We start from the raw sequence: 27,339 nt of genomic DNA, 5'->3' as shown, positions 1-27,339 counted from the left end.
TGTTTTCATTGATATTTTCATCAGTCATCTTGTATGAGAGCTGAAATTTAAAAATGATCATGTGGGTCTATCTACCAACTGGCCCGGGAACTGCCAGCAGTGCTGTGAGAGTGCGCCTCCGGCAGAACTGGGGGGAGAGGAAGAGAGGGAGAGTGCTTAGGACGACGCACAATGGACAGGACGTACTCAGCAATGACTGGTAGGGTCAGCCCGTCTCCTTCCACCTCATATTCTGGACTTAGGAACACATATAGCACACACATATATATCACATACACACACCACACCACACCACAAACCACACAAACATACAAGGTCTGTCCAGAAGGTATCCAGCCATGTAATGGGAGAAGTAGAGACATTCATTGAAGAAAATACAAGATACAAGAAACACTGTACACAGGACAACGACATCTCAGTCCCCTTCAAATTAAGCCCCCTGGGACCTCACACAGTTCTCCCAATCACCATCAGCTGCCCTGTCCTATTTTCTTGAATCTCATGGAGAGCTTGAAATCTCTCCCCTTTCAAAGGTGATTTTAGTTTTAGGAAATGCCAGAACTCACAGGGTGCCAACTTTGGACTGTAGGGGGCCTGAGTTACCTGGGTGATTATCAAATCACAAAAAAACTGCACAAGACATGATCATGAGCAGGTGTGTTGTCCTGATGGAGCTGCCAATCACCAGTTGCCCATAGCTGTGGCCTTCTGAATCATCTGAATAGTTTCTGTGGAGAAATGTTCAAGCTTAACACAAAATTTGATGCAGATTTGTTGCTCTACATGCTCAGTCATTTTGAATGCAACAGCCACACAGTACACACGCTCACTCAATGGCGTCTACCACCCCCACTGATTAGGACAGTGAAGTCATCCTTGTTCACACATGCACATTCCAGTCCACTCTCCTTGGCTGCCAGGTTACACTGATGTCACACAAACCATTCTCATTACATTAACAATGGTTGGATTTTTTCCTGACAGACCTCGTACATACCACATAAATGCTCCACACCATATAAATATACACACTCTGCACACACACCACTCACCACACAAACATACACACCACATAAATGCCACACACCACATAAGCATGACACATAACACACCCACCACATAAATACAATACATACAACACAGAAACATACCACACACATGTATATACCACATGTACCAAACACAGGCACACACCACACACACCACGTATACCACACAGCAAACACACACACACACACACACACACCATGCTTTGCTCATGAATTGCCTGGGTCTAGGTTTGGTCCTCAGAAGCAGCCTCGAGACAAGTGTTGCTCTATATGTGGTATATTAAAGAAGTGCCACCAGGGGAGCTGGAGGGAAAAGGAGAAGGCCAAGCAAGGGTGTGATTTCAGGCTGCTTTAGGTGGATGCATGTTCAGCCTGATCCTGCAGGGGCCTCTGGAGTGTAAGTTGTGCCCTCGAGTTTTCCTAACCTGAGGCCAGAGAGACTGGATTTCCTACATTTGCACCTGGGAGTCAGAAGTGCCTGGGAGTTCCCAGGATGTCACATGCCCATGAACCTCCTCCTGCCTGGTGGCTCTCAACCAACAGCCAACCCTGCCAATTCCATTCCAGTCAGAATGGGTGGTTGTTCAGAGTTGCCACTTTTAGAGGGCTCTCGTTCCTTTCATCCTTCCTTCCTTCCTTCCCACTTCCTTTCCTAACACTTGTGGGATCCCGGCTGAGATTACAAGTGGAGGCCCCAGCTTATAGCCTGCCCTCTTTCCCTACCTGCCCATGGCTCCATTACTCACTGAGGATGCCTCACCCGCAACAGTGTAGACATCCCAGCTCTGTGTCTGCTGCTCCTTGGCCACCCCTTGGCCACCCCTTGGCCACCCTGGCCCAGCAGTCCATGTGGCAGGTGCATACTCTGGGAAAGAACCCAGGCCATGCCTTGGAAACAGTGGAGTATTTGCAGTATTTCTCTTTTTCTCACTCCTTGAGTAAAAGCTGAACGCTCTAGTTTCCTTATTTTGGTTTCCTAAACATTTTAGTATGCATACTAAGAACATCAACCCTGTGGGTAATCAATGTTTTTACCCTCTTCCCAAACAATGCAAGGACCTTGAACATTTTAACTCTGAGCCTCCCCTCCCAACTTAAGTACTCTTTTTGTTATATTTTATCTTTTTTAAACACCCACAAGGCATTGTTGTTTGTTGTTTTATAAAGATAATTCTGCTTACATTTATGCCCATACTTTTACTTTCATTGTTGATCAATCCTATTGCTTCTAAGACTGCCCCTACTAGCTGAAGTGCAGCCCAGAACTTCCTTTAGTTAGTGTTTGTTGGAGAAAACACTCTTAAGTTTATCTTTTTCTGAAAAGTGCTGATTTCAGCACCTTATTAACTTGTTTACATACTAAAGAACTTTCAAACAGCTTTTGTATTATCTGGAAAGAGTGTCAAAAAAATTAAGAAGTTGATGACTATCCAATGAATGGAAAGGTGGAGGCAATGCTAATCAATCTGCTTTTCTTGGGTTTTCTCTTGTGCAAATACATAAAAAAATATATAGCTTTGAGAAACTCACACCCACAAAAGAGAAAATGATTCATCATTATTTGGTTTTCTTATATATAGTGCTCACCTCCTTCTGAGGACTACAGGATACTTACAAGATGTTTTGGTTTTCAAGTGACCAAAAGCATTTGGTCCATCTGAGCCTCCTCAAAGGGATCATTCATACTCTTGGGCTCTATCTCATCACTTTCTACTGTTAATTCACCCTACACTGGCTTCCAGCCTCATAATTCTACCTAAACATCTCTCACTGAATCATCAATGGCCACCATATCAATTCAGGTCCTCCTGGAAGCCAACTCAAAGGTGGACTTAGAGGTACACGAGATTCATTGGGTAACACCTGTGGAAGATACAGTGGAAAGGAAGAGGAGGTGAGGGAGCCTTGCAGTGCAGATCTGTCCCCCATAAAGAAGAGAGGTGGGGAAAGACTAGGATAGGAAGCTCAATGGGCTGCAGGCAGTTCTGAGAATGTCTGGGCAGCTCCTATGGAGCTATAATGCAAAGTTTACCCACACTGGCCAGAATTGTGAGCCCTTATATTACCACTCAGCCTGGTCGCTGGCTGAGGGCTTTCCAGGGGGAACATGGCCCTGCTCAAACTTGGAGGCAGATCCTGAAGGCACCCCCAGGGAGAGGCCGCCAGTAACTGCACTCCTTGGTGCAGGTTCTCTCTTGAAGGGCGATCTGAGTGGTGTACCTCCACCCTGCCACGGCCACCATGGCAACAAGTCCAGTGAATGTCTCCCATCCCTCTTCTCACCTGACCTCTCTGAAGCTCTGAGACAGTTGATAATGTTCTTTCTTCTGAGGCGCCATCTTGCCTGGGCTTCTATATCTTAGTATTTTCTTGGTTTGCCTCAAATGTGATGAAGATGAACCTGCAAAGAATTTTCAGAAAGAGATGGCTGCTCTTTCTGAAAATTCTTTGCAGGTTCATCTTCATCTATGTGGACTCCCTGTGTAGGCCTGTGTGGTGTGCCGTGCCTCCCGTTGTTACCCGAAAGGGGACCTGGTCCTGAGCATAGTGTGTGGGTTCATGACTTTGTGCAGGAAGGATTTCACAACATGAGTCCAGGTGATTTTTAGAGGATACATTTATTAAAGCCTGCGGACAGTGAAACAAGGAAGGGCTTCAAGAAGAAGCAACAGGAGAGGGACTAAGTGGGAATATGAGCCTAGGCAGGGCTGCATTAGCTCCCTGGGAAGTCAGAGAAAAGTGGGCCTTGGAGACGGTTCAGGAGGTTAGCCCAGGACGAGCTGCCACTGCCACTGCTCTCTGGGTGCAAGCCTTGTGGGGGCCCTTAGAGTTTAGGAGATGCATATCTGTGAGGGAAGAAGAGGGGGAAGGGAAAGGCTCAGGCCTGCTCCTGGGAGGGGAATATGCACAGCCACCTTCATTTTGAGGGTTTTTAAAGGCTGGGGTGGTTAAGGGATGTCTTAGGGGAGGATCTCAGTAGAATATTCATCAGCTTCGTGCTGATGAACACACCAAAATGAAATGTATTCCCTTAACTTCATCTGTCCTTGGGTGTGGTTGGCAAATGGCACTAAGTGGATATCTGCTATCTTTCTCCCTGAGTAGAATGATTTATGCTATTTACCTTCTGGTTGTGGAGAAGTGCAAACCATCTACTCTTAAGGGTCTTTGGTTTCGGGAAAATAGAATTTACTAGATGGCTACAAACCTCTGTTTAACTATCTCTCTCAGTTTCCCTATTCTGCTTGTCCTGGCCTACTAGCCTGTCTCTCTGTCTCTAGGGACCTGTGAGTGTAGACTTCTTCCTTCATGACAGTCATTTCTGTGTCTTACCAACATGACGAAAACAAATCTGGCGTACGTGTTAAAGCACATGCACTCACTCCATCGTTTTTCAAAGCACCTGCTGTATTTCTGGCACTGTTTAGGTGCCGATGATAGAGCAGGGAGTATGCAGACAAGGACCCTGCTCTCACGGAGCTCACGTCTAGTGCCACAAAGACAATAAACAAGCAAAGAAGAAACTATTTGCAGGGAGACTTAAGCAATATTAACGAAATAGGCCATTTATGTTGGTTTGCCTGTTTGTTTCAGGGTTGTTTGTCAGTTTGTTTTTAGGAAGACTAGTCAGGGAAAGGCTCCCTAAGGAGGTAACACTTGAGCCAAGGCCGGAGTTGTTGCTTATATCCACCAAAGACCCACAGAGGTCTGTGCTGGGCGCCTGGAGGCATCCAAAAGAACAGGAACCATGTATCTCCTGCCGGCACTCAGCTAGAACAAACTCCTTTTCTCAACAAGCAAAGGAGGGCTTCAGTCCAAGAGAAAATAATTTTCCAGCATCAGCAATGTCCATGGCCTGAGCCAATCAAGTTGCCTTCCAAATGCTATAAAGCTGAGGCGCCCCAGCACCAGCACCCAGGGGATGGGCTGACTACATGCCAGAGCCCTCGGGGCAGCAACCAGCTTGAATATGTGTTTACATATTTGCGAATAAAAATGAAGTGTCCAGATCCCTGAGCACTTTTTCTCCACATCCCTTTGGATCCACTGCCTAGTTCAGCTCAGCAGTAATACAGCCTTCCTGGTCACGGCACACCTGACGCCCCCCCACCCCCCCCCCCCGCCCAGGCCTGGTCAGACCAGCCATCCTCTATCCACACTGCACACAGACATTCCCACCCTTTTTGAAAAAATTAGATCCAACTTACTGTAGACAACATTGGAATCAAGTAAGGGTAGAAAAATTAAATTATAGGCCCCCAACTTCTCACCGCACATAATGGGTTCCTGACCAGATGTGGGTGCTCTGAAGGCCTGCAGCTGAATGATACCTGTGCCTGGGGACAGAGACAGGCGGCAGCTTCCACATTCCCCTTCCTCAAAACCCTCAGGCTGGGCCTGAGGGGCCCATGCTGGGAACTTCCCACCCACATCCAGAGCCCCGAGGCCAGTGCCCCATATACCTCCCTTCATCAAAGAAAGACCAAGTACCCCAGATCTGAAAAGTGACTCCCATGCCTTCCACAGTAACCTCAATGAAAAGCCCCATTTCACTGGGGCAAGGGGGACTGGCCCAAGCAAGGCCTGCTTTGCTGAAATGGGAGCTGCATTTAGCACCTGACTCAGGCTCCTTCTCCACAGCCTCTCTCTCCTCATAGGGTTTGTGCCAGTGACAACTCCTTTGGAGAACATTTCCTGTGAATCCCAGCCCTGTCTCTGTAACTGGCTTATCTTTGCCTCAAATTCAAAGAATTTGTCTCTCACCATACAGCCCTCTGGTGGGTTTGTTTAGGTATTTATGCAAATGCAGCCCATCCACTTTGATAGTTTTCCAGTGGGAGTCTTTTCAGTTATCAGTAATGTCATGTTCCAGAGCTAGGAAGACTCCAAAGTACCACTCTTACCTTGGAACAATTTAAAATCAGCAGAAAGCTCACCAAACACAGGGGCTGGCACAGCCGGGGAGACCTTCTGTGTGGCCAACACACAATGCTGGCCATCTCTAACACGCCATTGTCCTCCATAATCCCCATCAGGCCCTTGGTGGCCTGGGGAAAGGTCCATTCCCTTGTATGGAAATCAAATCTCGAATTTTCAAGGTGCTCAGCTGGCTTAAAAATGTCAAAAAAGAGTCTTTCTACTTATCAAGCATTTCACATATCCCCATTTAAGCAGGAAGTCTGCCTCCTGTTTAATCTAACTACCAGGACTCAAGAGTTGCAAGTTGGCAATTTAATAACCTGTATGCATAAGCACTTCTTTGGATAGATCAAAGCTTCCATGGAAAGTGCCTAAATCCTATAAAAAGTAATTTATTTGCTTACCCACAAAATTATAATATTCATTTTGTTTGTGTAAACCCACCAGTCATCAGTCATTAATATATGAACCACAAGAAACTGTTTCAAGTAGGATTTCATCCCAGACATACTTTCCAGTTTCAATCTGACATATTATACCTGGGAGGATTGCAGGAAACCATAAATAATTCTTAATTCCTATGTTGGGTTTATGTATAATAAAGATTTTTTGTTGTTTTAAAACACACACACCCCCACCCACACAGCAGGAGGCTGGGAATGAGCCATCCAGGAAGGCAGGGCAGCCTGAGGACAGCGCTGCCCCTTCTCGTAGCCATCACAAAATAAAGGAGATGCCCCTTTCTGTCTTTAGTTATAATTTGGGCCAATTATAAAAACTTCTTTGCGGTTTGAGCACATGGTTTGAATCCAGGTGCCCAGAGCAGGATCTCAAACATGCTGGCAGGAAGTGCAAGTGTTTGCCCTGCAGGCCGGAGCAGAGAGCCCAAGGCCACTGAGGGACCAGCCTGGGGAAGCAGCCTAGCTGCTGGGTGGTGATGCCAAGCTCCTCTGGGCCTGCTCTCTGCTCACCAGGAAGCACCTTAGAGACTGGCCCAAAGCCCCTGTTCTCCCAGGTTGAAAGCCCATGGAGTGTGTGTGGGTTGGGGACAGGGGTGGGGGTTCTGGCTGTGGTTCCCTGGAGGGTTCACACCCTTGGGCCCTGTTCTCCAACATCAGCCCCCTGCCTAGCTACCCCAAACCCTTAGCTTTGAAGAACCCCTGGATTGCTCTGGTTTGCTAATATATCTGGAGGAGGAAATAACACATGGCAAGTAGCAAGAACACCTTCCAGGAGACATCTGAGGAAGCTCAAGGGGACCATTTGCCTAAAGCTTCCCCACTATGGCCCATTAATGTGTCTGACCTCTTTCTTACTTACACAGTTTCTTACATTTGCCTCAATGCAAAGGAGGCTCATTTTCCCCTGCCTAGTCACACAATGTGGAAATAATGATATCTAGACTTTCAGAAGAGGCTCCCAGAAAAGCTGGCCTTTCACAGACAAGCAAGAATTAGGTGGGTGGGACCTGGGAAAAGGCATAGCAAACAAAAGGACAAGCTGTGCCCTGAAGAGGGGACGCAGAGCCCCAGGGCCATGGGCAGAATGGCAGGTCCATCCACAGCAGCTGCCATTCCGAGTAGCTGTGATGCTGGGCAGAGATCCCAGCTACAGCCCAGATGGCCTGGGGTTCCAGTGTCTCCACATCCTCACCAACACTTGCCATTTTTGGGTCTTTTGATAGCCATCCTAATGGAGGCAAAACACCAATTTTAAATTATTAAGTTCAACAAGTGTAAAATTATCCTGTTGCTATATCAGTTTTAAATGCTTTTAAAGGCTTACTCTCAACTTCTGCACTTACTCACAGCAGACCAATAACAAACATTTCTTCCTCAACCGGCCCCAGTCTAGGGACTAGACTGTGAGTAGCTCTGGCAGGGCGCAGTCTGTCCCTGTGGGCGGGGAGAGGAGGGCCAGAGAGAGAGAGCCAGCCTTTGCTGAGCTCCCACTCTCTGGCACTACCTGTATTTATCACTTAATCAGCACAAACTGCGAGGAAGTAGGTGCTGTTACTATACCCAGGCTATGAGGCAGGGGAGGAGCCCTGTGCAGTGTCAGCAGGTCAGGAAATGGCAGAGGCATCTGTGAACCCCTGCCCTAGGGTCTCAGCCATTTTTGTTATTGTTTTGTTTTCCAAGATTATGCAATTGATTAGCTACGTGGGGGGAAAGATGGAAGTTCTCCCAGCTTCTGGCTTGAGTGAGTGGGTGGAGCAGGATGCCAAATTTCGAAGGAAATGTGATCAGTCTGTTTTGGGGCATGTTGAGTTCCATGTCCATGTGGGTCATCCAGGTGGCAGCAGTGCAAAGGGAAGCTGGGTCATAGATTCTGAGCTCCTGAACAAGGACTGGGCTTGAAGTACAGTTGAGGAATGCCAGGGCAAAGATAACATGAGTTTGGTGATATCCTTCAAAGAGACCAAAAACATTTTCAAAAGAAGCAGAAACACCAGAGAGGAGTAAAGAGCCAGAGGAGAAAGGGGTAGAGGTATATCCAAAAGGAAAGGAGGTATCAGCAGGGAGTTTGGGGCTGCACAGAGGCCACACAAGACAGGACAATCCAGGGCTTGCACTGTTGGCCGTGTGCCATTGACAGTGTCATGGAGGCCACGGAGGTGGAGGCCAGGTTGCTGTAGGTTCAGAAGTGGATGGTGCAAAAAGTGACCACAAGTGCACACCACTCTTTCTAGAAGTTCAGCTGTGAAGTGGAGAAGATATAGGACAGTCTGGGAAGGGGAGTTATGCATGTCTTCTAGGCATGGGGAAGAGGGAGAGATTGGGCCAAGGATAAATTATTATATTGTTTTGTCTTAAAAAAAAAAAAAAAGGCCAGATATCCTGCCCAGGTAGCTCAGTTGGTTGGGGCGTTGTCCCATATACCAAAAAAACAGGTTGTGGGTTCAATCCCAGGAGAGGGCACACACCTAGGTCATGAGTTCAACCCTTGGTTGGGGTGAGTACAGGAGGCAACTGATAAAATTTTCTCTCCCACACCAATGCTTCTCTCTCTCTCTCCCTTCCTCTCTCTCTAAAACCGATAAAAACATATCCTTGGGTGAGGATTTTATTTTAAAGGCTGGAATAAGCATGAGTTTTTACTAAGTTGGTGGGCATGGGAGGTGGAATCTACTAGGAATCCACAAGGAAGATTGCTGGAATGATGGGGAACTGAATCAAGAACGGTTATTACTGGATAATAGGAGAGAAATTCCTCTGCCCCTAAGATGTGAGGGAGGGAATATAGTTTATAATACAGATTTATATCATCAGTGGAGTCAGGCAAATTGCCCACTGAGAGGAAGAGAGGGGTGGGTGGTGTGTGGGACTGAGGGAAGAGGTGGGCTTTGGATGCGCCACCCAGATACAGCAGTGAGAGTCACCTGGGGTTTGGGAAGATGCCCTGGAAGCAGGAAGAGCCTGGCTGAGCTGGAGATAATGTGTCAGCATGGCCCCATGGCCTGTCTGTGGGATTTTTCCCCATCAAGGCTCAGCTGCCCAAACACAGAACCAGAGAAGGTCAATGACAAGATTCATCCAGGGTTGAGGTTTCACAGGTTGTATCTGGATGCAGTCAAAGGGGCAGGAAAGAATAGTGAATGCTGTCATGACAGGGAAAAGATGAAGTCAAATGCTGGAGTTTTAAAGTGTGTGCACAAATTATTTGATACTCCCTTCTGTAAAAGGTGGTCCCATTTCCCTACCTTTCAGTATGGGCTGGACTTAGTGACTTGCATCTAAGGAACAGAATGTAGCAGAAGTGTCAGTGTGTGACTTCCAAAACTAGGTCACAAAAGACTTTGTGGCTTTTTCCTCGACTTTGCTCTGTCCTGGGAGAAGCAAGCTGCCATGGCACAAGGATGCTCAAAAGTCTCTTTGGAGAGGACCTATGGCAAGGAGATGAGGCCTCCTGTCAACAGCAGCCCGGAGCCATCTGGGACGGAGACCCTCCAGACCCAGTCAAGCCTTCAAATGACCCCAGCCTTGGCTGCCATCTTCACTGCGACCTCCTGAGAGACCCAGAATCACAGCCACCAGCTAAGCCACAGTAACTGTGTGAGATAATAAGTGTTTGCTGTTTTAAGCTGTTAAGCTTTGTGGTGATTTGTCATAAGCAGTAGATAACTCTATAGTGCTGCAGTGCGAGAGTAGAGAAGGTGGGATTGATCCAGGGTCAAGGTTTGGCAAGTGGGTCCTGGCAAAGGTCAAAGGGGCAGAAAGGTGGGGGGATCGGAGCCATCAGAAGACGAGAGTGAAGTAGGACCAGAAGGCACCTCATATATGAGAAGGAAATGGAGGTCTCTGGACCTCACAGCCCTGGAGGGTCTCTGACATCACAGAGTCCATGAGTGAAAGTAGCGGGATGAATGAATAAGACAGAGAAGTCAGAGAGTGGGGTTTGCTGTTTGAGGGGAACATGTTTAGGTGGACCAGGTTAAGGAAAGTCAAGGGTCAGTTGTGTTAAGGCTCATGAACAGAAAAGCTATTACTGAACAAATGTGGGGTTCTGCTGCCCACCGCCAAACACAGGCATATTCTAAACACAAAGGATTGTGGGGAAGGAAAAATGTCTTTATGAGGGTATTGCACAATTTGGGAGAACAGGAGACTTCCCAGTTCCAGGCTTTGCTCTCCCACAAAACACAGAAAAACCCCATTTGTTCCCCAAAAGACTGAAACCAAAAACCATGCCCAGAAATCCTTCCCCATCCATTATCTGTCCTTTTTGGAGCCCAAGGCTGCTAAGCAGATGGCTCTCCAGCTTCAGGCTCCCTCTCTGGAGTCCATGTGCAAGGGGTTGGCGACACATTGCCATGCCTCTGCCCCTTCCTGTGCAGGGGGCCCAGGGCCACTGCCAACCACTGCAGCCAGCCATGCAGGGGATCCATCTGCAGGGCCCGGCACCCACTACAGTCCCGCAAGCGCTCCGGCCTAGGCATCTGTGTGCAGATCCCAGAGGAACAGAACGGGCTAGTCTCTGCTCTCCCTCTGTTCAAATCTCTTGGCACAAGCTTCCATGCACTCTGGAAGGGTTCAGCTCCCCAGCCAAACCCATCCTCTTCCCAAGCTAGACTGGCAGGTCTGCACCTCCCCCTACTGCCCTGTTAACCTTTAGGTACTCATGCTTCTGTGTCCTGTGGCAGGGGTGTCAAACTCATTTTCACCGGGGGCCACATCAGCCTTCCAGTTGCCTTCAGAGGGCCGAATGTAATTTTAGGACTGTATAAATGTAACTGCTCCTTAACTAGGGGCAAGGAGCTCAGGTAGAAACAAGGTGCTGGGCCAGATAAAACAAAGTGGAGGGCCTTCAGGCCTTGTGTTTGCCACCAGTGTCCCATGGTTTCCACTTCAATCAGGAACCAGAAATGGGTAGGAGGTCTTTCCCTTTGTCCATCATGCCCCAGCCTCACACAGACTTCGTGCAAGGCCCCTCCTGCCACATCTTTGCTCTGGGGCAGGGGAATCTGCTGTCCTGTGCCACTCTAGATTGTTTACCATTGCCTCAGGCAACCTCCTCCTACAGCCCCTCCCCTCTGCAGAGAGATCTGGCCACACCTACCTGTCTCAAGGCTAGTGAGGGCAAAGTGGGGGCTTAGTTTGGGGAGAAAGGCTTACCTTCAAATTTCAAAGGTCTCAATATATATGGGGGAGATGTTCAGGCCACTAGATGACAGGGAGTAAAGGTGACTCCTCCAGTGGCATAACTGTCCGTAAGCAGCCGAGAAGAACATCAACATGCCTGCTGCTCCAGGGGGCTGCACAGAAGATTTCAGGCCAGAGAGAGGAGGCAGCAGGGGGGCCAGCAGGTGGAGTCACTCGCAGTGCCGAACCCTCCCATTTGCAGGATACCAGGGACACAGAGATACACACTGTGAGAAGAAAATGAGTTGCAGAGAAACAAAGTCCTGCCAGCCCTTCCAGCCTGGTCCTCCTTCCCCTTCTGGGGTCACCTGTGCTGTGCTGTGCTGCAGCGAGAGGACTCCGAACATCTGAGACAGGATCCTGATCTTCCTCTCTCCGGCTCCCCACCTCCCCCCACCACACGCGGTGTTTCTTTTCCCTTGGGTAGCCCCCAGTGTGACCTCCCCCATGGCTGTTCTACCATCTCATGTCCACACCTCCTTTTGGGGGTCACAGTGTTTCCCAGGCCCACTTTTCCTGCTGAAGGCCTTTGCTACTGAGTCAGCAGGAGGGACCCAGAGTCACTCCTCTCTCTGGAGCTGGCTTGTCAGCTTGAGTATTTCCTCACTTAAGTGCAGTTTCCCCGGGGCCTGCAGTTTCCCAGGCAAATCTGAATCCCAGAAGAGGACAGTGATTATCACCCAGCTGGGCCCACACTAGAGCTCCATACCTTGACCCAGAAATCCTAACATCTGTTTCTATGTCCTGAAACTCACAAGGTTCCCAAGTCCGGGTTTATCCGTCAGGCTGCACACTTTCAGAACGACAATGGCGTTTTCCTGGCCCTTTCCTTCGCGCACAGTCCACAGCCACACCATCCTATGCAGTGACACAAGTGACAGCATTTGCAGATAAGTGAATGTGCAACATGACAAAGGCAGAAACACCTTTTGTAAAACTGTTAGCAGTCAAAGGCCAGGCTTGCAATGCCCTTGGACATCATTCCTTTCCCTCTGCTTTTGCAGTTGTTTATGTTGAAACAAGTCAACGCGGAGCTGGATAACAAATGAATTCCAGCTTGAGTCTTGGCAGGGTTTGTTTTGCTTGAGGGAAGTTGTTTATGCTAACGCCACCCCCACCCCCACCATGGTTGGATTTATATTATACAGAGTCTTGTCCATCATCTGGATGCTGCTGTAAACAAGATAATCTTTGTCTCCCAGGAACGGGCCTGATGCCAATAACTTTAAATAAACACCAGCACCAGTTTTGTATTTACATTGTCTGAGGTAACTGCTGGCAAGAGTTTTCAATGGCGCCACAGGCCCCTCCCTGGTTAAGGTGGTATCGGCTTTCGGGACTGACCTTGTATGTGAAGCACTCACTCAGGGAAAAGATTTCATACTTCGCAGATGAGTGCTACACCCAGGCCCGCATTCTTTTATGTGGTTTTGGCATTTTTTAATTCCATCAAGTTAGCATCGCCTATTTTTGAGTTGGATGGAGTAGGCAGAGGTTGATGGGAAGACCTTAGCTGTGTACGTTGAAATCATGAACTCAAGCTACTGATACCATCACTGGTGAAGCTCTTGGCGTGCATGGGCTCCGAGGATTGTGCTATTAACAGGGCTGTGATTTTGCTCCATGGAAGACATTGGTGTATTGAGTTGCGTTCCATGCAGATCATAAATGGAATTTTGCAGAAGTCTGAGTGTCTGTGACAATTCCAAACCAAGCAACCACGAAAACATACAACTCTTCAAATAGTGATAAATTATCTCTGTGGAAGAATGAAGAGAAAAGCAATTTTCTTGCCGAGCTTCCCAACGAAGAAAGCAAAACCTATGTAGGCTGTGTGATTCACACTCCCCGGCCTCTTTAGGAACAGACTGAAAATGTCTTTTGCAGTAGTAACTATTTGGTTAACATTCCAGACTTCACATGCAGGACATAGAAATCAGTGTCTGAGAGCTAAGTAACTAGGCTTCCTGTGGAATATCATCCTGCTGAAGGACGGTATGGGGGGAGGCTGGGGAAGGGAGTCTGAATATTCCACATAGAAAAACACAACAGCATTGAGATCTTTATAGCCCTTTTTTTGACTTCAGGTTTGAAAATCTTTCAGGTCTAATTTATAAACCCTCAAATGAATATGAACAAAATAAAAGAGTCGAAAAATACAGCCCACTTCCTTATGTGTACAGACACGTCTCGTGTTATTGCCGCTCACTTTATTGTTCTTTGTAGACTGAAGGTTTCTGGCAGCCCTGAATCAAAGCAAGTCTATCAGCACCATTTGGCCAACAGCACTTGCTTACTTCATGCATCTGTGTTACATTTTGGTAATTCTTGCAATATTTCACAATTTTTCACCGTTATTATATTTGCTATGGTATCTGTGATCAGTGATATTTGATGTTACTATTGTAATTGTTTTGAGGTTCTAGGAAGCAGGCCCGCATGAGACAGTGACCTTAATCTCTAAATGTGGTATGTGTTCTTACTGCTTCAACAACAGGTGGTTCCCCCATCTCTCATCCTCTCCTCTGTCTTCCACATTCCCTGAGACACAAAAGTATTGAAATTAGGCTAATTAATTACCTTGCAATGGCCTCTCAGTGTTCAAGTGAAAGGAAGAGTCAATTTGTGTGGCAAACTTCATTATTGTCATATTTTAAGAAGTTACCGCAGCCCCTTAACCTTCAGCAACCACCGCCCTGACCAGTCAGTGGCCATCAACATTGAGGCAAGATCTTTCATCAAAAAGATCACAACTCTGAAGGCTCAGATGATGGTGAGCAGTTTTTAGCAATGAAGTATTTTTAAATAAGGTATATACTTTGGTTTTTAGATGCAATGCTATTGTACACTTAATAGACTATAGTACAGTGTAAACATAATTTTTATATACACTGAGAAATGAAAAATGTCATGTGATTTTCTTTATTTCAATATTCACTTCATTGAGGTGGTCTGGAGCTGAACTTTCAATATCTCCAAGGCATGCCTGTATTTTATGGTGTTTGGTTTTATTCTGTGCAAAAGAAATGAGATATCAGACCAACTACTAGACTTTGCCCAGGCTGTAGATATGATGGATAGGGTAGTGCAGAGTGGGGGTGAAGACTGTAGGCCCTGGAGCTGTACTGTGTAGGGTGAAAGCTTGGCTTTTCTTCTTCCCTTATGAGAGAATTCAAGCAAGTTATTTAATCCATCTGTGACTCAGTTTCCTCTTCTGTATGATTGGATTGATAATGTACTTAGTTCAAATGGCTGTTGAGAAAGGTGAGTCAATTTTAGTGCAGAATGATGTGAGCTATTACAGTACTTCTCTGATGGAACCCTTCTTGCCAAGTGTAATGGGAACACATAGCAGATACTCCAAGTAGGTCCAACAGAATAGTAGTATTAGTGAGGACTCAGGTGCAAGAAACAGAATCCAGTCTAGCCAGTCTAAGTGAATTGGACTTAATTAAGCAAAATAACTTATAGAGTCAGTGGGAGGACTGAAAAACCACCTGTACATTGAGCTTTCAGGGATGATTCCCCAAACCACCAAGAGCTGTTCCCTCTTCTGTAATCGAAAAACAGCCATATTGCTGCTGGCTCCAGAAATCACACCTTGCTCACTACCACTATCTCAGCTAAATGGGAAGCCCTCACCCTTCTGCTGTCCACAGCTGACCGGAAATCACAGACACTAACCCCACCTCACTCTCAAGCCTGCCACAAATTTGAACTCACATGTAAAAGCTCAAGTGCAAAAGAGTTTGGCAAAGTTGTTTAGTGTTCCAGGCCCAGCAGATCAAGACGGTGAGCCAGAAGGAAGGTAGGACAAAGGCTGAGCCCCAAATACCCTGCCACCACATCAGCCGTGAAATAAATACCTAAGGACAAGAATGTGGAACAGGACTCATGTGTCCCCTTCTCTCCCGACCCTTATTGTCCTGGGCTCCCTAGCATCTGTGGCCATGGATGAACTCATTTTGGTTCTAAAAAGCTGTGTTCTTTTAGACCAGTGCTGTAAAAACTATTAGAAGCTTCAGGAGTTTCTAGGAGAGAAAAGTGAAAAATATGAATATAGTCAAAGGAGACATTGCTGAGCATCTAGAAATATTAGAGGGTAAATATATTTTTGAAATAATTATAAAATCAAATCCTCTTCTGTTGTGCAGCTAAAGTCAGTTGTCTATATTGGCAGGATTCTGTGGGATATCATTATGGTATGAAAATAGATTTATTTTTACTGGTTAAAAATGAAACTACAGAAGTGGATGCCACAAAATTACCAGTGTTTATTTCTGGGTAGTGGGACAAAAAGTGACTATTATAGCCTATATATTTCTTTATATATCCATATATTAATTTTACTATCTATAGAAAAGTGGTTCATATGATTTTTAAACCAATCAACCAAAAATAAAATTTGATATCTCTCTCTCTCTTTCTTTTCTTTCTTTCTAATCTATTAAATCACTTGCAGATATTTTAAAAGGTCTCACTAGTAGGTTAATACCTATGGAACTAATAGATCAGTAGACATTTTCAAAATAGTACAAACACACAATATTTAAACTAAATTCCTTTGCTTGTCAAAGGCTATATTTTCTCCCAATTTGTTGAGTGAATTTTCTATTATCTTCTTAAAAATAAGATGCAGACTTAGAAGCTATGTTAAAGTTGCTTGTGGTTTAACTTGTTTCTCTAAAAACAATGACAACATGCAAAACCCAAGAAGTAGATTGTGTTAAAGATTGCAGTGATTTTGAACCCTCAAAAATGTGAAGAGTGTTCTCCCCAAGGTAAGGTAAAAGCTGGTGTTTATTTAAAATATAGTACATGAGTGTGCATCACAAGTTCTCCTGTAGCAGCTTGGTTAGCTTCCCACAGTCCTTGAGGATGGTGTTGTGCTCTTTGTTTCATTGATGCTGAGGAAACAGGTTGGGAGAAGTTGAATGACTTGTCAAAGACCACATAGCCCTCTGAATCCATGGAACCACATTGGCCAAAGACAAGCATGCATCCCCCTTGCCCTACCTGTCAGCTGTGGATGGTGACACACATCCCACCAGCTTGCTTCCTGCAGCTATCCTGTTGCTGCTCACCAGCTAGGCACCCACTCCTCAGCCCAATGTGGGTGCAAATCTGGGAGCCAATCTGAATGCGATAGGCACCACTCACAGGCACCCCTCACATCTCCATGATTCTCAGGTAGGACGGAGTCCTTCAGGACCCCACCCAGTCCTTTGGCCTCACCCTGAGGTTGCCAACTTCTGGCCACAGTGCGAGTGATGGGTCAAGGAGGGAGGTGTGTAGGGGATCAAAGCACTGTTTCCTGCAAGTTAGAACTTTGTAGACCAGGCAAATTTCAGTTTGCTAAGCTTTTTTTTTTCCTCAAAAGGATATATATTCAGAATTATAACTTTAAAAACACATTAGCTTCATGGGAAACTCACCATCCTGTCATTCTTCTCATTTTGCTGCAGGTAAGTATGATGGCTACCTCCTAACCCCTGGAAGCTGTGACTGTGTCACCTTCCATGAAAAAAGGGAGCTCAGGCAGCAGATACTGGGTTGGCCTAAAAGTTCGTTCTGTTTTTTCCATAAGCTGGCTCTAGTCGCGCTTAGTTGTCCTGAACTTCATCCGAAACAATTTTGTTAAATTGTATTGTGACAGCTGTCATATCAGCATGCATTTTTAAAAAATCTTATTAAAATTGGTGGATTTTTGTATGGCACTTTAATATTGAAGATGGAAGAAAATAAGCAACATTTTCGGCATATTATGCTTTATTATTTCAAGGTAAAAATACAACTGAAACACACAAAAACAATTTGTGCAATATATGGAGAAGATACTGTGACTGGTCAGACATGTCAAAAGTGGTTTGCAAATTTTCACGCTGGAGATTTCTTGCTACACAATACTCCACAGTTGGGTAGACCAGTGAGTTGATAGCGCTCAAATCAAGACATTAATTGAGAACAATCAACATTATACCACAGGAGATAGCTGACATACTCAAAATATCCAAACCAAGTGTTGAAAATCATTTTCACCAGTTTGGTTATGTTAATTGCTTTGATGTTTGGGTTACACATAAGCAAAAAAAACCTTTCTGACCATATTTCAACATGAAATTCTCTCCTTAAATGTAATGAAAATGATTCATTTTTAAAACAAATTGTGATGGGCAATGACAAGTGGATGCTTTACAATAGTGTGGAACAGAAGAGATTGTGGGGCAAGTGAATCACCACCAACCACACCAAAGGCCGATCTTCATCCAAAGAAGGTGAGGTTGTGTGTATGGTGGGGCTGGAAGCAAGTTTTCTATTATGAGCTCCTTTAGGACAACCAAATGATTAATTCCAACAAGTACCACTACCGATTAGATCAACTGAAAGCAGCACTTGACAAAAAGTGTCTGGAATTAGTCAACAGAAAACACATAATCTTCCATCAGGATAACGCAAGACTGCATGTTTCTTGGATGACCAGGAAAAAGCTGTTACAGCTTGGCTGGGAAGCCCTGATTCATACGCTACATGCACCAAACATTGCACCTTTGGATTTCCGTTTATTTTGGTCTTTAAAAAATTCTCTTAATGGAAAAAAATTTCAGTTCCCTGAAAGACTACAAAAGGCACTGAAACAGTTCTTACTGTTTGATAAAGAAGTTTTGGGAAGATGGAATTATGAAGTTGCCTGAAAGATGTGAGAAGATAGTGGAACAAAATGGTAAATATGTTATTGGATAAAGTTATTGGTGAAAATGAAAAATGTATCTTTTATTTTTACTTAAACACTGAATGAACTTTTTTGGCTGCTCTGGAACAGACCTTAAGACAGGGAGATTATTTGGGATTGTGCAGGCCCGCCCAATGTAATCACAAGTGGGAGAAGGAGGCAGAGAGGAAGGTGGAGCAATGCCACAGGAGAAGGATTTCCACAGTTGTGGCTGTGAAGATGGAGTGCAGGGTGATGAGCAGAGGAATGAGGGCAGCCTCTAGAAGCTCAAAAAGGCTAGGGAATGGATTCTCCCATGGGGGCTCTAGGAAGGAATGCAGCCCTGGATGTTAGCCCAGTGAGACTTTAAACCTACAGAACTTCAAGATAGCACATTCATGTTTTTTTTCTGCCACCAAGTTTGTGGTCATTTGTCACAGCAGCAGTAGAAAACTAGTACAACCAGTGAAACTTCATCATGGCCTTACAGAGGCCTGGGGCCTCTATCTTTCGGAGCTCATCCTAAGAAGAGCCCGTCAGAATTTCCCATTCTACAGGACACTTTGTTTAACCGAGTAAGATGCTGTACACAAAGTGCTCTACCCAGTACCTGGCAGGCAAAACCATCAAAAGCAGGAGAATTCCAGGCCCTACCTACATCTTGTTTCTGAAGGCACAGCCCCAAATGACAGACACACTGCCCCAAGAGTGAGTCATGGAGGGTCAAGGTGAAGAACAGCTGAGGTGGAGTGTGACCCATGCAGGAGATGGGAAGGGGAGCAATTAGGGGAAGAGCTGTTCAGAAGGTGCTGGGCTTGGAAACACCAGCCCAAGTCCAGGAGTGAAGACTGAGGTTGCTTACAAGTGTTTCTCGGATTATAGTAGTTGCTTGATAAATGACAGCAATGATATCAATAATATTAACACTACCATTTTTCATTGGCATTATTTTTATTTTTTTAACCAAGGCAACTGATCAGTTTCATTTTTAAGAAAGGTCACTTTGAGGCTAAGACAGAGAGTAACTTGAAGGCCAGAAAAGTTGGATCACAAAGAAAGCCACGAGGAAGTTGCTGGGCAAACAATCCCACCCCCCAATATTGGAAGGTGGAGTCCTCAGTACTTTCATGTAGGTGCGCCTCCCTTCCTAACTCCCAAATCTTGCAGCCAAGGAGAATGAAGCTGAGATGTCCAGCGACTTACTCAAACTTTCAAAACCAGTATGTGCTGAAGGTGGGAGCTGATCCCAGGTTTGTGTACGGACAGGGAGATGGGATAATTTTCTTTGCATTAGAAACCAAAATAGCTCCATGAAAAAATCAGCACACTTAGTTGGTTCCCTAAATTTGGGTTAAAACCCCAGATCCTCCAATGTGTCATTAGTCAGGGCAAATAGAAGTGACTGCAGTAACAACCAACCCCCAAACATCAGTAGGTTAGCACATGAAAAGCTTTTCCTTGATTACATTGTAGCTTAGTGTGCGAGGGTGAGGAGGCAACTTTATTCCACACAGTCATTCAGGAACCCAGATTCCTTCCTGCTGTGGTTGCCCTCCTCTAGGTCCTAAGAGTGTCTCCATTCATCCAGTGGATGAGGGAGAAGGACAAAGATCCTGTGTTTGAGGGAGAAATAATACAGAAAGATCCTGTGTACCCTTCACCCAGATTCTCTCCATGGTAACATCATACAAAACTCCAGTACAACATCACAACCAATGCCAACATTAGTGGAGTCAAAACAGAAAACAGTCCCAGCACCACACGCATATCTCATGCTGCCCTTTTATAGCCACACCTGCTTCCCTCCCACCTCTACCTCTCTTCAAATGCTGGCAACCATGAATCTGTTCTCCATCTCTATAATTTTGTCATCTTAATAATATTATGGATATGTGGAATCACACAGCATGTAACATTTTGAGAGTGGCTTTTTCATTCAGCAGAATTCCCTGGATAGTCTTTCAGGTTATTACATGTATTTAGCAGTAGCTTGTTCGTTTTTCTGCTGAATAGTATTCCATGGTATAGATGTACTACAATTTGTTTAACCATTCACCCATTGAACGAGATTTCCAGTTTTGGGCCACTACAAATAAAGCTGCTGTAAACAGTTTTGTAGAGGTTTTTATGTGAACATAAGTCTTCGTTTCTCTGGGATAAATGCTGAGGAGTGGAAATGCTGGTGCAGAAGACAGTTGCCTGTTCGGCTTTATATTCCCACCGGATCCATTTTTCTATAGTGATGAGTGATCCATTTTCTATAACTCTTACCATCATTCAGTGTTGCCTTTTTTTTTTTAAGCCAATTTGATAGGTATGTGATGATATCTCATTGTCATTTTAATTTGCATCTCCTGGAGGGTTAATGATACCAAACACCTTTTCACATGCCCATTTGCTTCTGTATATCCTCTTCTATGAAACATCTCTTCATGTTTTAGGGTTGGTTTGGGGGGGGTGCCCATTTTCTAATTAGATTGTTTCTTTCTGACAATGGAGTTTTAAGAAATCATTGTATGTAGTCTAGATATAAGGGCATGTGGTTTGCAGATATTTCCTCCCAATCTGTAGCTTGTCTCTCATCCTCTGACATTGTCTTTCTCAGAGCAAAGGCTTTTAATTTTGATGAAGTGTAATTATCAGTTTTTTCTTTTATGGATTGTGATTTTATGTCAAGCCTAAGAATTCTTTTGCCTAGCCATGTATCTCAAAGACTTTCCTCAATTTTTTCCTAAACATTTTATGTTTTGCATTTAGGTTCATTACCCATTTTGAGTTCATTTTTGTATCCTGTGGAGGTTTTGGGGGCTGGTCCTAGCCATGGCACACATCACTTCGGCTCACATTTCGTGGGCCAGAGCCCAGTCACATGGCTCCATCTGACTGCCAGGGATGCTGGGGATGCAGTGCAGTGCTGGGTACCGTTGAGCACTGCATTCTCTGCCACACTTACTCACATCATCCAAAAAAACTACTCCCTTCTCTGCTACCGTGTTCCAGAGTATTTACCAAATGCCTGAGAAGTGACAATGTTTCTGGGCCCAGAACATAAGAGATGTTTGGTAAATATTTGTCAACTTAAAGAAAATGGGGGAATCTCATTTTATCTTCACACCATCCTGCAAGATCAGAATAATGGTCTCTGTCGTACTGTTTAGTGAAGCTGTGTTTTCCTGCCCTCCTGGGAGGCCTGTTGGTGCGGGCGTGGCCTAGGGGACTCTAATGAGAGGCTGAGTCTTCCAGAGGACATTCGGGGTTCTTTTGCCCAGCCTGTGGTCTACCTAGAGCCCTGGAGGGATTGGAGGGACAGAAGTGCAGGTGCAGTGACACCAGGAAACCAGAAGTTTGGACGCCTGTTTTGCGGGGAGCAAGGTTAGAGGGCAAAGGGACTACAGAGCAGCTCTTCGTTGTGAGTGAGTTTATTGTGTGAGGTGGCACCATCACCAGATGTGGCAGCTGGCTCTGTCAACCCAGGAAGGGAATGGAGGGGGGAAAGTCCTTGGATGTTCAGTGGCTGCTCAGCCAGGAGCCTCTGAGCTGGCCCCAGTTCCATCTTTGTGGTTCCTGCTCTGGCCTGGGGAAGCCAGGGTCAACGATCTCCCCAGCATGGTCACAGTCTATGAAGAAACTTTGGGAAACCCTGTGAAAGAGAGACAACTCATCCTACTGACCAGCTGCACTGCTTGAGGTTAAGAATTTGACCCCTTGAGACATCCTGGAACTATGGGGCTTCTTCATTCCTAACTAAACCAGAACCTCTGGGCTTCCAACTTTGTGTTTATTCTTGGCAAAATCTTCTTCTCGTTTCCAAAAGTGTGAATGTAAGAAGTAAGGAGGCAAACAACTCTTCTCTTCAGGCCTCTCCCTTTGAAGCATGCTAGTGAGAAGCGAATGGAGCCAGCCGGCCCATCCCTCCCCTCCGCCCCAGGGGCCATGGCCCCACAGTTCCGGTAGCAGGAGAACTACAAAAAATCTTTGCAAGCTTTACCAGGCCAGACATGACAGTGAGGTCTCCTGAGCCGTGGCTTTGGGGAGCACATCCTTTAAGAAGGTGCCGCCCTAGGCATGTGACTAGGACTAAGGGGCTGGGGTTTGGGCTGGGCACCCTCTCCCTATTCTCACCCTGCACACTTACCCAGTCACTGTGCCTGGGAAGCACTGTAAATACTTATTCTGGAACAAACTGCCTCATCCTGTCTGGATACGTTGGAGCTTACATGTAAAAGTTCAACAATGAGCCCTGGCCGGTGTGGCTTAGTTGGTTGGAATGTCATCCTGAAAACTGAAAGGTTGCAAGTTCAATTCCCGGTCAGGGCACATGCCTAAGTTGCGGGTTTGGTCTCAGCTGGGGGCACATATGACAGGCAACCAATCAATATTTCTCTCTTGAATCAATGTTTCCCTTCTTCTTTCTCCTCCCACCTTCCTCTCTCTCTGAAATCAATAAGCACGTCCTTGGGTGAGGATTAAAAAAAAAATTTCAAAAAGGAAAAAAGAAAACCTAAGATCTTTCAAACTTCAAACAGGGCCCCATCTGGTCACTCCTTCTGAAGTATGCTATCAAGGGGCAGATATACAATTTTGCGCCAATGTCTCCTAGAATAAGTGTACTCCCAATAGTCTCTTGTTCGTGCGGCCCCACCTTCCTGTGTCCAGCAGGGACCCATCTGACAGAAGGAAATGCCCCATGCAGTCAGGATGCCTGACCCCTGGAGCTATGCTCCGACCCATGGACTCAGAAGTCACCACAAACCTGGTCTCATTTTGGGTGAAATGTGTTTCTTGCCCAGCCCCCAAAACACACACGAAGGTGATTTCAACAATTGCATCAGGTTCCAGCCGTTTCTTCTCCCCAGCTGAGTTTAGGTAGCCCTGGCTTCCCTGCAAGATCCCTTCAGGCCAGGAGGTGTTGGCACACACTAGAGTCATCCATTTTTCAACAGCTTCTTTCCAACAAAGGGCCACATAAGTGCTGGACCCTCCACCCCACCCCACTCCCAGCCTTTGGCAGGGACACTGCCAACAGGCTTTCACTGCCAGTTTTTCAGTGAAGGGGACCCATGTTTTGTCAGCCCAAAATGTTCTTTCGGGATATTGATTTTAAGCTGGTTATTGAGAAACAAAAGACTCAGAAAGAACTTTTGACCCTCCCTGGCCTAAGGGCATTCGGATGGAAAAGTCTGCTTCGGGAAGGGAAGCAGCATTTTCACCTGAGCCCATCTGAATGAAGTGTGGCAGACAGCAAGGATCCACGCAGAAACCTGTTCTGCTAGACTCCCCTCTGTGTCCCAGTCTTTCTGGGTGGCCCAGCAGGAATTCGTTTGCCACATGTTTGCCTTTTCTCCTCTACCTGTGAATTGCCTACTTCCCTTTGAAATTCCAGACCCCTGCTCCCACTTCTCCTTTGTCCAAATGGCATATAAACAAACCTTAACTGCCCAGTGTGTCTTTGGGTCACATTCTTATGGACCCCGCATGTCCATATGAATAATAAACTTTGGAATTTTCTCCTGTTAATCTGTCTCATGTTAATTTGATTATTAGCCCAGCTAGAAGAACTTAGACGCATGAGAGGAAAATTACTTTTTTGCACCCCCCACATCAGGGGGAGGGGGAGGAGTGAGGGTGGGATGTGTGTGGGAGAGGGAGAGGAAGAGGGAGGAGTGGGGAGGGGCAGCGCGGGGTTCAGAAATGTCTCTGTGTGTGGTCTGAGTCTAGCCCTCATTTCATGAAATCCATGCTTCATTCCTGGCTCGGTCAAACTTTGCGCGTCACTGAATGAGTCCCTTATCCACTTTCCAAAACACTGAAGAGTTTTGAAAGGGCTCTGTGGGTAGACAGTTACTATCAGCAAAAAGCAAACAAGCCAACATATTTAGGCAAGCGTTTTAAAATATTTAAACATAATCACCTTCAGCTTGTTGTGCACAGTCGTGGCCAGCAAGGAAAAAGGGCAGGAGTCAAAATGCTGCAAATGTTCCTTTCCGTGGCTCTGCTTTCCCTTTGAGGGACCACCCTCGGCTAGGAAGGGAAGTTTCTTCCTCTCTTGGGGCTGAGCTGCCCCAGCAAGAAGCTGGAAATGAGGACCTGTCTGACCTCCAAGGACGGGAGACTCCTGGGGGCAGCCTGCTGTGAAATTCACTCACAGCCATTTCCTCACCAGGTGTAGTTTGAGCCTGAGGTAAGGCAGTGCTTCCCACCCTTGGAAAAATAAAAATGTCTGGGCAACTTGTCCTTGTATGAAAAGCACGCTCTCTGACGGCAGCATAATTAAAATGCTGAGCTGGGAAGCTGTGGGTGTCTGGAGCTGGGAGCAGGTACAGCCCATACGCTTCCAGCATACACGACCTGGCACCCACTTCTGCTGCTGACGGCCGTAGAATCGCCTTCTCTGTGGCTAGCGGAGACCGCAGCCCGCCAGGCTGCCACCCTCCTGTGGCAGGATGGCACCAGACACCCGCCCACCAGGCCTCATTCCACCAGCTGGAAGTGGCTTTCTGGTTTATGGAGCAGGACAAAACTGTAAAGTCAGTCATTCTCAACGGCCAGAATAAAGTCAACCCTCCACCTCAGCCCGAGCCAAAGGAGGCTTCTAGAGACCTCCCCCAGGCCCACCCTAACCGGCCAGGCCCCAGGTCTGTGCCACCCAGGGCTCTGAATAGGCTCCCTGTCTGCCAGAGCAAACAAGCTCCCCGTGGGCTGGGCCGGAGGTTACCAGGGACCCAGAGGACAGGGGACTTTTTCTCTCTGGATGTTCCATTAGGGGAAGCCTGCCAAGACGTTTGCCAAGGGATTTGCCAAGGAGTCCAATCTGCTCCAACATTATGGATTCACCGATAAATAGCCCCATTCAAGGAAGACAAGGCCCAAAGGGCTTTTATAATGCAACGGCTTCCCTGTGCCCCAGCCAGAGCTGCCTCCCATCCACCCAGGCTGCCACCCAGGTTTCCTCCCTGCGCCGGGCTCACACAGCTTGTCTGCCTAGTTTCTAAGTGTGCTGGGGCACACAGTCTCCTAGCTCTAGCTTCCCTTTTCATATCTGCGAAGTGGGAGTTTTGATATCTGACTTGCAGGCTGCTGTTGGGCTTAGATAGAGCCTGGCCTTGGTAACTCCTCAGTGAATGGCTGCATTGTTATTAGTCACACCTTGAAGCAGTGTGGGGAGCTGCTGGATGGCAGCAGGAAGCCTGAGGCCCTGCTACTTGCTGTCAACCTACCTGTGGAGCCCTGGAGACTGGTGGGTAGGCAGTGGGGACAGCATGTGGGTGTCTGACATCTTCCGACTGCATACACCTCCTCCTTCAGTGTCCAGCCCTGGAGAAGCATGCTGTCTGTCCTCACTCTGCCCCTGGGTCCTGGCTTTAGGAACCTCTACGGTCCCCCACTACCAAGCCCCACAGGGCCCTGTGCCCTGGCATGGCCCCTGGCATCCCCACCTCCAGCAGACATTCGAGCAGGAGCTCCAAATGCAGCTTAGAGGAGCCCTGCACAGGTTGCATTGGGAGGAGACAGGTGAAGGCAGGGAGGACCCCCTTCACTACCAGCCCCTCCCCTCAAATCAGTCATCTCGCATGTCAGGAGACTGTCCTGTGACTGCCTTCCGAGGAGACCAGAAGAAGGTGGACTGCTGAGGCTGTGGCCCACGGGGGGATGATGGGACACAATGGAATCCCTTAGACAACTGTGCCTGCCATTCAGAAACCTATGGGGTAAGGAGAACAAGAGTGTTCTGCAAAAAGTAGGTATTCAGTAAGTACCTGCTGACCTCACTGAGTTTATCCTGAAAAAGGAGGACAGAAGAAAAATTATTTAAAAAGGGGCTGCAAGGAGGGCATAGCAGGGCTAGACAGAAAGACTTTCAAACTGGAAATGATCAGAAACAACTCTGGTGCACACCACAAGGTCAAGAACTGTGTTGACCCGGGCAGATGGGGATTCAGTCCCTGTGACAAGGAGGAAAGGCCAGGGCCTGTGCTCAGGGTCAGAGCACAATAAATGCCCCGTGCATCCTCATCTTCCACAGGGGTAGGCCTAGAACCATATCCCAGACTTCACAAGCGTGCCCTCCCTGTTGCACCCCGTGCCATATCATCTCCATTCGGGACCCAGGGGTCTGAGTGCCTTTATTTGTGCCTCTTTAGCATTCAGTTCCTGTGCCCTGCCCCGCCCTGCGGTGGTGCCTCCCTGCCAGATGAGCATCTCCAACAGTCCGAGGGCTCAGCCATTGGCTGGCAGATTCCTTAAGCTGGACAGACACGTGATGACCCCTGGTTACCAGGGACCCGGAGGACAGGGGCCCCACATTCCAGCCCCCAGACTTCTGCCCCTGAAGCCTGCACATGAAAAACTGCAAACCACCAAAACAACCATTAATGGAAACTGAAAAATAAGTTAAATATACCATATGATGGAGTACAATACAGCCGATAGAAATAATATCCTCGATCTCTCACATGTAGGAAGTCAAATTAGTAAGCGTTGGAGTTATTGGGCACAGAGAAATTCCTTTTCTGTAAAGAGAAAGTACATAATCTTTCCTGGTTTAGGAGTTGACATTTTCCTGCAAGTGTTCAACTGTTAGAAGCTCTGCTGGGGGAGAGAAACCTGGGATTTCACTGTACATTTCTCTGCACTTCCTTTTTTTAAAACTCTAGGTACATAGTGCTTTTAGTTTAAATGACAAGAGCTGCATGTGCTGGTTACTTGAGGTTAAGGACCCTTGAACGGACAGGGTTTTGCTTGAAATAAAGCAGGAGCTGATGGGTGGGAAGGAAGCAGGAGCACCTAAGAGTTCTCAGCGGCTCACAGGTAAAGCAGCTGTTTTGAACCACCTCCCAGGAAGACCCCATCCGGAGGTGCAGCCTTCTCTTGTTCCAAACCAGCTCTAACCTCTTCTGGTTTACCTGCTCCCTGCTTTGAAAAACAAAACAAAACAAAAACGAGGGATTCCAGTCACCTCATATTTCCTGAGTGCCTCCTACATCAGCTTTCTGTAAGGAATGCAAATAGGAGGTAGCTG

General features: G+C 46.6%; 1 protein-coding gene across 3 annotated transcripts in view; it reads left to right on the top strand.

The window, feature by feature from the left end:
* Positions 1 to 27,339, top strand: part of ERCC6L2 (ERCC excision repair 6 like 2) — a 207,085-nt gene that overhangs the window by 168,409 nt on the left and 11,337 nt on the right. Inside the window, exon 19 of one of the 3 annotated variants that reach the window (XM_045193623.2) lies at positions 9,809 to 12,941. The exons of 1 other annotated variant lie outside the window; for it this stretch is intronic. In XM_045193623.2, the coding sequence (XP_045049558.2) occupies positions 9,809 to 9,872 (64 nt within the window). In that variant the 3' untranslated portion in view covers positions 9,873 to 12,941. Of the gene's footprint in view, positions 1 to 9,805; positions 12,942 to 27,339 lie in introns of those variants that run through there. One more of the 3 variants, XM_053925211.1, reaches the window with a different exon arrangement.

This window comes from Desmodus rotundus, chromosome 1, assembly GCF_022682495.2.
Source record: "Desmodus rotundus isolate HL8 chromosome 1, HLdesRot8A.1, whole genome shotgun sequence".
NCBI lineage: Eukaryota > Metazoa > Chordata > Mammalia > Chiroptera > Phyllostomidae > Desmodus > Desmodus rotundus.
Note: the sequence above shows the minus strand (reverse complement) of the source record. Positions and strands in the feature narration are given on the sequence as shown.